We start from the raw sequence: 12,258 nt of genomic DNA, 5'->3' as shown, positions 1-12,258 counted from the left end.
TAATTATATCCTGAGATTTCCAGGAATCCCGGGAAACAGTTCAGTTTTTTTGTGGAATCCTGGAACAAGCAAAAGACCGGGAAATGAGAAAACCTAGAAGGTATAGCTGTATCAGGGTCAGCATGACTTAACAGTTATAACCTAATGATGGACTGAATAGGGATTTTTGGATGTTAGTATTGCTGAATACCAAATGCTCTTGCTTCTCTGATTATCAAATACCAAACATCAGCTGATTTATTTGGAACTGCCTAAACAGAAGCTTTAGATGCTTAGCCTTAGAATAAGATCAATGGCAGCATCTTCTATTCAATAATCAGTGGCATGTTATCCTAAGAGGAAAAAAAGCAAATGCATGGGGTCATAAATCAAATTTTTATAAACTCATCATTGTAGAAAGAATATCAAAATTTAAATTCAGTGCCATATCTGGGAACTGTAGACTTCCAGTATGGTGCAGGTGCAGAACTTAACCCTCCAAGATTGCATTATAAAAATGAATGAGAATACTAGAAAATTCCCCTGAAGAGAAATGTTTGAAGTCAACACTGTACATAAGGCCCTCAAATTCAGATTTTCCTGGGTCCCATGAAACTATAATAAAGTTACATGTTTTTATTTTAAAAAATTATTATTATGTAATAAAAAGTAAAAAATTAAATCATGCCATTGTAATCAGTTGTTTTTCAGCAATCCTACTAAGTAGTGTATTCAAAGGGTGTAAATTGGTGTATTAAGTTAGATAGATTCAGTAAATGCATTAAGTTTTAGACAATGAATAGATGTGGGTATGTTCTATTGTTCATAGGGGATAGGTACAGGCGGATTTCTCATTAGACCCACTGTGTCCTGACCTACAGGCACAAGAGTTTGGGATCTCAAATTCAAAATACTAATAATAATAAAATAATGAAAAAAATTCATAAAAGAATTAGTGCAAATTAAAAACTTAAGTAGAAACAAAATAAGATATATCAATTGATTAGTATTAATATATGAATATATTTTGTATGACCAGAGATGTAATACTAATGGGTTTTCAATTGCAAAGCCATTAGCTCTTTCACTGTTTAAGAATCTGTAAAAATACAATTATTACAGAATTAAAATAAAATAGGATCATTCAGTGCAACAGTGGCAATGAATGATTTTATTTTAATTTGCTATTTTAATTCAATGTTCATGTGCTACATTTACATATACTTTTGGGGGTACCTGCATATTGTATACCTAGGAACACCTTATTTCTAAATGTGCCACTGTAGGTAACATGAAAGCAAGGTGAAGAAGTTGCTATAACATGAATTATAATAAAACACCTTAAATAACCCATAATAATATGCAAATATTTTCAATCTGTTTAAAGGTTTTCATCAGGCTAAAAGGTTTCAAATCCAAATGGAAAAGAATATAGATTCAAACCCAAAGTTCAAATCTTACAAACTCCGACTAGAATTCATAACATTAAATAAACCATTGAACTAAGTTGAGATCAATTATTACATTTAACAAACCAGGTTGACATGACAAATTAAAACAAAATAAATAGATCACAAAATGCTCCAAGTGCCTTGTGATCTATTTATTTTATTCAGTTCATTCCATGCCTTCTAAGAGATCTTGTACCATGATTTCCAGGCACTAGAAATTTCAAGTTCTTCTTTAGGTTTTATTGAGGAGAAGAAGCAAATACTTTGAATAATCTTAGCCTCATTCAAGCCCTCTGCAATAAAACATCATTTAATTCAATATGCAAGTGACTAGGTCACTTTAACTCCTACTGAAGTAGCTCTTTAGCAAAAGTTAACTCTGCTTAGGGATTATCTGGAACAAATTCAATTAAATATTAATATCAATAAAACAAAAATATTAATTTTTTATAACAACAAAAAACTTTCAAAACAAGAAACAGGATTCTGTTTAGCTAATCAACATCTTGAGATGGTCAACAATGTTTGTTTCTTTCAGAAAACATTCTGTGGGAGGGGTATTTTTCTGATTTGAAGGGCATGATAAATGCAATTGATCAGTCAATTAGTATACAAGTATATAAACAATAATCATTTGTGATTTTACAAATCTGTTCGTATGAGGGTTATATGAGGAGTTATTTTTCAATCTCTAGGGATATTACCCTCTCAAACATTCCTGAAAGAAATCTTAATTGATGAGTCTATTTATCTAGGAGTCAAATTTGCTTGAAATTAATCATTTGATGGCCACCTGTAGTATATAACAAAATTATTCCTTTAACTAGGAATTTAATAAACTTATGTTCTACACTTAAAATATCTGATATTTATATACACATGAAATTGTCTAATATTTTACTGGGCTCTTCCATTTTATATGCAAACCCAATTTGGAGACTGGAATTTTTTAATGAAATAGAATGCTTTCAAATAAACTTTCTGAGAAGACTGTTTAGACTAGAAAGAAATATAGTGAGTTATTTTATCCACCAAGAAATAAACAATTCTGAATCTCCTTTTTTTATTAAAATAACTAATTCTACACCATAACAAATTTCTGTGCAAGCAGAAAACCTCAATAAAAAATTAAAAAATTAGATCAGATGTTGAATTTATTTGGAATATGTAGAATCTTATTTGATACTAATTTGGACCAATTTAATGTTTAAAGCTTCTTGAGCTCAATAAGTCTAAATTTCATAAATGGTATTATTACACAATGAGGGGATTTTCAATGTGTAATAATACCATATCAAGATGTCAAAAAAATAGGAGACAAAATTCTATATGAGTGGGTGTATGTCAACCTGTATTTTGCTTTATACTCAAGCACACCTGTAGGTAGGGTGGTTATGAGGTGGTTAAGCCCTCTCAGCATTGTAAGCAGTGCCCATATTCAATATATAATATAAGCTTTTGCTTTCATCATGTGATCTTAAGTGCTAGTTATTTTTAAACTTAAACTGTAGCTTAGTGATGGCAGGGAGGGAAAAAGAAATACCAGACAATTTCTTCAATTTATCTCTAGAACCCTATAATTTATTCCAGCTATGAGATTGACACTCATGATCCATGGACCAACAATTTTGAATTTGACAAGAAAACTTCTATATATATATTCTTATCAAATTCAAAATGTTTATGCAATATATGGAGCATTGATGCTATTACATTTTGGAGATTATAAGTTGATAGAAGAAGTAAGAGATTGTGTTCTTTAATTAATCCAAATGTATAAATCTGGTAAATCTAATTAAAACCCCCTTTCATTCTTTATTGTTTATATAATTTTTATATTATTTAAATTATCTTTTCCCTTTTGTTCTAAGTAGCATACAAATAATTGTCAAACAAGGAATGACTTCTATATGTACTGTACATACATAATATTAACTTATTGTATTCAATTTAAACAAAGTGTCTGTTTACATGTAATTGTAATTACCTAACAATGTTAAAAATCTTGTTAATTTATATTTACTAAGATATTGTATTGTACTGAAAGAAACACATTAATTATAATATTCATTCAATCCATGACTATTGAATAAATAATATGTAAACAACTATGAAGATAATCAGCAGCTTCATATAAACATTCTATTTTATTAAACATATTAAATGAAAATAAACAATATTCTTCTTACATTTAGTAGAATCTTAGAAATGTTAAGCTTATATTTGTTTTTCTTTTCACGATAAATTGTTTTATAAATCAAGTATTAAATGTATATTTTTAATGAATAAAATAAAAGTTATGTTTTGCAATTTGTATGAAATTTTCAATATTTCTAATGTTTTGTAATTCATTTTAAAAAAGTATTTATAATTTTATTTCTATATTCTTGAGTACCATAATTCTTATTTCAGATTTATTACCATGCTTTTGTGACTAATATTAGTTAAAGTAAATTTTCAACGGTTTTCCAATTAACATTAGTTAGTATAATAAACTATGCCAATTTCTGATCTCAAATTAGCGCATTAATCTAATGATGATAATTATTACAACACAAACAACAATACCTTTACATTTATTTTATAATGTGTATAAATATATACATTATAAAATAAATTAAGAAATGTAATTATTTTTATGGCTGTAATAGTCATCGACAAGTTTTTATAATTGAAATACTACTCTGTTGTTATATGCTATATACAATAATTGATATATATATTTATATAAATGATGAGATTTCGCCGATATACCTTTTCGATATTGTTCGGTTACAATGACGGGTATATCTAACGCTTTGGCTCCTTTTAATATTCTAGAAGAAACTTGAACAATTTCATTAAAATACTTGATAGTTGGACGAAATTTTTCTTGCATATCACATAAGAATACGCATGTTTGTTTCGGTAAAAGTTGGCCAACTCTGCACACAGCCATATTTCTATTCTTTCGTAACACACATGAAGATACGATAAGTGTATGGTAAGGTTGCCAGTTTTCGAGTCTGGGCCAACACTCCATTTTTAAAGTCCTTTACAGAGAGTTTCGTTAGACAGTAATCAATTATTAAAAATACTGATATTTCGAGTTAATAATGACAAATCAATATTCAGCTGTTTGTTTCGGATGGGTGAAATTGCAAAATTTTATTGTTTCCTTTAAAATTTTAGATATACGCGAAATCAGCATTTTATTAAATATGTTCAATCAAAAATAAACATAGTTGTTAATATAACTTTTATTACGTTAATTGTACAGGTATTTACAGAAGACTACTTTCAAAATAAACATTTTTTACAGCTTTACGCTTCTGTTTAAATTACATCTACAGTTCCCTGGTTTCTTTTACTCTTTCCGGCCTGTGGGCACTAAAAGGGCATATTTTTAGCAAGCCCATTATGGGTTAGGCCAGGCCCACAATGGGGCGGCCGGGTGGTGAGGGACGGGGCCCGACATATCCGGACGGACTACCTCCCGAAAAATTCCTGGGGATTTTTCGACCCGTTCGGATTCGGTTCCGAGTCTCCAGAGCGGTAGGCTGCCACCTTGATCACTCGTCCATCCAGCCATCAATCTAAAAAGGTTGGGAAACCCTAGTCTATAATATAAACATAGTAACTAAAAGTCTCTCTCATAACAAAGCTGCCTTCGTTTACTGAACTAATAGTCTTTGTGCCCTCTGTCGGCCAAAATATTCTCCTATGGAATGTATGAATAGAAAACGTCATCTATAACAGACCCTGATAAAAAGACTTGTTAGGACAATCCATCGCTCATCCCCTACTCTAAATTCCTGCCTTTTTTTGCTAGTTACACGTTAATTAAAAGACTTTTTACATTTAACACTTATGCTATCTATTTTATTAAAATGCTATAAAATTAATACATTTTATTAATTTTAATTAAATTTAGAATCTCTTAGTTTTTAACTAAACTATTCAAATATTTTAGAATCTGTAATAAAAAAGTATGTATTAGTAAAATAAGCTCATTTGCTTTTATTGTGTTTTTTAGTGTTGAAAAGTTTTTTAAATAAATTAATTTTGTCAATATTGACCTCAGCTCTTTCTACCAACTTTTTAGCAGCGATGTCGTTATTTTACCGTTAATCCACGATGAAACCAAAATGTGATTCTAACTGTTCAATTCATTACTTGCTGATTGACGGATTTCCCGACAAACCTACCAAAAACAAAAAAAACGAAAAAAGAGTAAACTTGAACATCTGAGAATTTTGTCCGCGAGGCCCAGGACAAGTTGATGGTCATGAGGTAGGCCGCCACTGCCATCATCGTTAATCAAAAGACCTGCCAGTCGAAGTTGATCGGCCTTAATAATGCTAAATTGTCACTCTGAGACTCGGTTGCAAAATTGAAAGAAGCCATCGAGAGACAAGACCAATGGAAGGAGCCTCGTGTACCAGAGAACAGGTAGAAGCGAATCACCTGCAGACTGACTCTGAAAGCATTTACTGTATTGATGATTTTTAAGTAGAACGCCATTAAACAAATACACGTGTCGTACGCAGGCACCGTAGATGCTATTCGAGTTATCATGCACCATACCGAAGTAAGCTGTGATTGATTGTAGAAAAAGCGTCTCTACCGCTTATTCCATAACAGTTGAATATCGCTGTAGTTTTGTGGAGTGATGAAAAGCAATAATTTTGAGGTTCAAGGAATGAGAATTGCCGCAAACATATCAAAGATGACTTTTGTATCAACCATAAAGATACAAACTGCTTATCTTCGGCATGAAACTACATACTTTAAAATATTAAAATACTATAATAAAAGGGAGTCTAACTTTGTTTATTGATTTAATGTACTTATATTTTTATATATATATAACTGTTATGTTCATTTTGTATTTTTAATTTAATCTTTTTTTATTTTATAAAGATTTCATCAATATCCCGACACGTTTTTGTTCTATATATAAATTTGTGTATTCTTTTCAAATTGAAATCTAGGTTTTCCATTTCTTGTTTAATGTGGTGTATTCTAAAGATAGCTGTTTAGACAGCTAAAATCTTAGCTAATCAAACAATAATTTTGTTAGTAAAAGTTTGCGGGTTGTTAAAAAAGTCAGCAGTAGCTTATGTGATAAATTTAAAAACTTGCAATTTATTTTAAAAAAACCTTCAAATTGCTAAAACCTAGAGTTTCAAAAATCTGAAATATTCATGATCATCTTGTATTTATTTACGAGAGTGCTTCATTAAATCGCATAACATTAGCTAAATTGTTTTCTGCTAATATTCTCGTAATTCTTGAAACAATGAATGCTTCCGAAAATTTTGAAGCCTATTTAACAATTTTGCAATTTGTATGATATTTAAAGAAGTGTTCTTCAAAATTTTGAAAAGTGTAAATTATTCCTTGCAAAGTTTGCAATATTTCTATAACTAGCAGGAGGGTTTCTCATTTCCTGGCCCTGGATTTCGAGAAAAAAGTGATGTGTAAAAATAATTAAATATATCCCCGAGAAATCCCGGGATATATTTAATTATTTTTAAGATATAGAATAAATCTTGAAGTCGAATGATAATTATTTTTCATTTTTAAGTAATTTAATACCTCCTGCAACCTCCAAAATAATAATTTTAATAATGCTCTGTAAAAAAATGTATTGAAAATTACTTTTGAATTACGTAAAAATTTTCACAAATAGAAAAAAATTATTAAAGTTTGTTGGAAAGTGCTTACAACAAAAAATATACCTTTGAATTGAATTGAAAATTTAAAGAAAAAAATTAAATTAGATCAAACTTCTAACTTAAAATGTAATTTTCGTTGTTTAATTTTCGACATAAATAAAACATAATAAAACATAATACAAAATATTATTGTAAATTTTCATAATATGATTTTAGAAAGCAAAGATGGTCAATACTCCATCACTCAATCTGGTTCTTATTTTAGTAATGAAAAGTCCTGCTATGGAGAATACCCTTACCGATTCAATTGATGTGGGTGGAATCGTCTTTAATGCATGTAAGAGAAGACGGATTTTATGTGTTTTTTCACCTGTAGCCTGGAAGATTTCTAGTTCGTTTTTGAGGTGCGTTGCAGTTAGGGATTGCAATTGCTGGATCCCTCATCTAGCAATCCAGCTGGATCCAGCGTATTCTTCGGCCTGCTGGATCCGCAAATACTCAATTAACTTTCTAAATAATGGCGCAAAAGTCTACGTTGTCGGTGTTGCCGCTTTGCTAACTACTAGACTGCTACTAATTACTTACTTATTACTTCATTAACACCAATAATTAAATTACTTATAAATAAACTATACCTTTATAAATCCAGCAAAATTTAATAAAAAAATAATGTATTCAATCGCTTTTAGCGATCTTCCTCAGTTACAAAAAAATACATTAACTATAGTACATAAAATGTGTTGGGAATAAATATAAAAAGAATTGTGCTTAATTACATCCCATTTTTAAACAAGATACATAGATGTACTGCCAGGTCTAATAATTTTCGCATTGTATACCGACGTAATCCTACTGTTTTCAAACTTTTAAGAAACGATAAAAAGAAAGAGGATCGGAATTCAACAACGGGTATATATTCGGTGCCATTACACGACCAACGTTTCAATTCCAAGCTTGTTTATGTAGGTGCAATGATGCGCAATTTAAAACAAAGGCTCAAGGAGCACAAATATTCAATCGGTAAGAACCTTGACAACACTGCGCTGGCATCATACGCAAGACAGAAGGATGTTAACGTCCAATAGGATTAAGCGGCAATTATAAAAGCGACGACGAATAGGCAAACGGTCAAACATCTTGAGAGATTGGAAATCTGCAAGGCGTACTGTACATGGCAACTGGTTGTATAAACCATAGAGATGAGAACTCATTGTCTACCGCATAGAGATCCTTTTACATTAATTAATGTTATTAACGGACAATGCTGGTTTCGTTGTCATATCTGTTTTTTTCTTTTTTTTTCCTTTTCGCTATTTATTTTGTTTATTTATCTATATTTTGTCCGCTTGGGCATTTTCCGTTAATTTTTATATTTATTCTGAACACATTTTATGTTCTTTTCTGTAACTGAGGAAGATTGTTAAAAACGATTGAAAACGTTATTATTTTATTAAATTTTGCTGGATTGATAAAGATGTAGTTTATTTAACTTATTCTACTTCCAGTACATAGTTTTTATATACTTATAAATAATTACAGACTAATATGTAGAGCCTATATAAGAAAACTGGTAAGACTGATAGCCACTTAGCCACTGATTATCCGTCCTTACATTATTATAATATAATATATTAATATAAATTAATTAGTAGAATTACCTTTGCTATTATTTAATTTAAAGATTACATTATAATTATAGTCTAACAAAACATTTAAAGTTAATTATCTCTATCTCAAGTGTTAAACCGAACCAAAGTTAAGTTTACTACCTAAATGTAATGTTTGTAAAAAGTTTTACTGATTTATAGTGACCAGTCTAAATAATAAAAGTTTCTTAAGTATTTTTAAAAAATGTTTTATTTCTTTAGAAAAAAAACCATAAATTTCTGAATAGATAGATAGATAGATAGGCAGATAACACTTTATTGCACCAAAAATACATCCGCGCTGGATTCAGCTGGAATTATTTTGATCCAGCAAAAATCCAGCTGGATTGAAAACACTGCTGGATTGCAATCCCTAGTTGCAGTACTTCTTTTGCTGTCTAGTATTCTTGATTTGTCTACCTCGGCTGCTTTAAATCAATTTACAGTTTACACGCTATCATTCGTAATTCTATAAAGAATTTCAATTCTTTCTAATATGTGAATAGTAACTTTGTCCGTATCAACTTTCTCCTATCCACAGAATTGACAAAAAACTTTGGTTGAATGGTGTAACTAGAAATTTTAGTCCTTTAAGCAAAATAAGGTCAAGGGCTCTCTAATGCTTAGGACATACTTGATGGTATAGGAATTTAAATATTCCTATCGCCAAGATTTTAAATTTGTTCCGTAGAAACAATGCCTCAAAACCTGGTCTGGATTCTTAAACATTTCTGAACTGCACTTAATTAAGTGAACTCTTTTCTTTAGTAAACCTATTATGGTTTTGGCCAGGCTCAATGTGGGGCGACCGGGTTGTGAGGATGGGGCCTGACATTTCTGAACGGATTACCTCCAGAAGAATTCCTGGAGATTTTCGACCTGTCAGGATTCGTTTCCGGTCTCCCAGAATGATAGCTTGCAAACCTAATCGCTCGGGCATCTTGCGTCTAATAGTTATGCCACTGCTTTGATCCATCATGATTGACGTCTTCTACTTCCGCTAATAACTCCAATAATTAAACATAACCCGAACATTTTTAATTTTGGATGAAAGATAAGACCGTAAAAGAAAAACGTTATCGGTCAAGTTAAATTAAAATAGTACTTTTATTATATCATGACCTATGGCTGAGCATCTGCAAGGATCAAAAATACGATACCGGTGATCTCTGCTGGTTCAAGTTGAACAAACGAAGTAGCGCTCTTTCAGTCCGAACACCACTTCATTTCATTTGTGTTCGAAACGCCCGTGATTTCCAAGAGTTATAAGAATTCCCACCGTATGTAACCGCTAATTCGCAAGTAATTTAAAAATAGAAGAAACACAAAATGTGAATTTTAAAATGAATTTTAATTGTGAAGTGTTTTTTGAAAAATTTTTTAGCGTTTTTATCCCTTCGTTTTTGAGGGTGCCAGAGCCCCTTGGTCCTCCTGTGTGCAGCACTGACACGTTTTAGGATGAATTGACACCAGCACTGACGGTAGTGGTGACTATTTCGCCGGTCGCCTAAGTCCGGCAACTCCGCCTTCAACGAAATGGATAAAGCTCATCACGTTGTCACATACATGTCATTCAACTGACGCCGCTACACATTTTGGAATTAACATAATGTTATACATTTGAAATATACAAGAAAATGTTTACAAGAAGTTAACAGAAGAAAACACAGGACTTCATTTTTCTTCATCCTATCTTCTGTCAACTTCTCGTGAAATTTTTAAAAAATTTTCTTGTAAATTTTAAATGTAATTATTGTCCTGGTTATTTACTAGTTTTATTAATGTTAATAAAATTTTATACGTATATCGTATTACACAATATTTATTGAAGCTTGCATTAAATCGCTTATCGGTTTGAATAACTTTTGAAAATTATGATTTGTTCGGATTTTTTCTTGAACATTAATAAAGAAATATATAATTTATTATCTTTATAATATTTCTCACAGTGGGAAAATATTCAGTAAATTTACTTAAACTAGACGAATCAAAGATACGACGGCCAACTACTTACAAAGAAGTAGAAAAAGAACCATCTGTTTTATGCAAAGTTATCTCTATTCTGATTGGATTAAACTATTCCGTAAACCAACGTGTTTTATTGTCTATATGGAAAGCAGTTCTCTACTTTCGTACAATTCGTCATTTCGTATTCATTTCGTACTTTCGATTTTATCGATATATATGGCAAAATGCGCGTACTTTCAAATAATGATTTTCCCCTTTTCATGAACTTTTAGTCACTATTCGTTCCCCATCAATCACGCCCATTTTCGGCGCCACAGGTTCAGTCTTGAGTTAGCCTTCATGCATCTTGACAAATTTTTGATCATCATGGAAGAATGTGATTCCAATGGAGAGCGTATATCTCGTGTACGAAGGGCAATAGAATAAGACACAGCATGTTTCAGAACTCTTTATCAAGAAAAGAAAAAGAAGACCAAAGACTTTTCGTAAATAACCGCGGCTCTATTCCTATTTATGGGATCCTTAGCGTTAGACGAGATATTATGAACCGTGCGATTTACGCTCGTATATTACTTTCTTGACTTTCATTTTAGAGACTGCGGTAGTACATGCCATCTAGGAGTTGGTTTATTTATTACTATAGCTTCCAATTTTTTATTGCACAAATTTAGTGTTTTCATTACTATATTCTTTAAAAGACACAGTAAAAGCATTTTACTCGTAATTAAACTTATACGAATTTAATCGAACGTATAAGTTAGTCCAATTACTTGATTATACACTTTAAGAGATAACTAAACTATATTTTAAGTAATATCTTATTGTAGTATAATAGGATGTCAGAAGATAAAACATATAAAACATACGAAACAAAAACGTAAATCGACCTTTGTTTTGCAATCGTAATCTTCGAACAGCTACAAATTTTTACTCTAACTTTGCAATAAGTTCGTTCATTTCCAAATGTTTCTTCTAATATTTGCCACAATAAATGCCAATCTCGAAATCCATGTCATCATTGATGAAATGTTTCTTCTAAGAACGAAATTTGTGCCCTATTCTCACAAAGCGTGCTATCTTTTCTGGAAAGGCATGTGCAATCCTCCAGAAAGTTTTTGAATTCTGTCTGATAATTTTACAACTTGTGTGATATTTAAGAAAAGTCTTTTAAAATTTTGAAATGTGTTAATTATTTCTTGCAAATTTTGCAATATTTTCTACAATCCTTCGCTTAAATGGTGGCAAGGAGTGTAATTAAATTAAATTTTGAAAGATATCATTTCTTTAATTTATAATTAAAATTTCATTTAGTGCTAAAAATAATTTTCCCATTTAAATGTAATTTATCTGCTTAAATAAATTATTTAAAAAGGTTTTAATAATTTGTAAATATAATGTTTGGCGGAAATTAATAACATTAAAACGTAATTTGATTCTTTTAAGCAAATGAAATTATTGCATTTTAAATATATTCTGTTGAAAATTAATCACTTAATAAAATCCTTATAATTTAATAATTAATAATATTATATATTATAATTAAGATATTAATAT

At 30.5% G+C, this 12,258-nt stretch overlaps 1 protein-coding gene across 1 annotated transcript in view; it reads right to left on the bottom strand.

The window, feature by feature from the left end:
* The window catches only part of LOC136981442 (isochorismatase domain-containing protein 2-like), a 28,464-nt gene extending 23,949 nt beyond the window's left edge, over positions 1 to 4,515 (bottom strand). Inside the window, exon 1 of the mRNA XM_067277769.1 lies at positions 4,185 to 4,515. Within this exon, the coding sequence (XP_067133870.1) occupies positions 4,185 to 4,452 (268 nt within the window). The 5' untranslated portion in view covers positions 4,453 to 4,515. The remainder of the gene's footprint in view (positions 1 to 4,184) is intronic.
* Positions 4,516 to 12,258: the final 7,743 nt, after the last annotated feature.

Source organism: Centruroides vittatus, unplaced genomic scaffold (assembly GCF_030686945.1).
Source record: "Centruroides vittatus isolate TY-2023 unplaced genomic scaffold, ASM3068694v2 contig_754, whole genome shotgun sequence".
NCBI classification, from domain to species: Eukaryota; Metazoa; Arthropoda; class Arachnida; order Scorpiones; family Buthidae; genus Centruroides; species Centruroides vittatus.
This window is presented reverse-complemented; position numbering and strand designations above follow the sequence as displayed.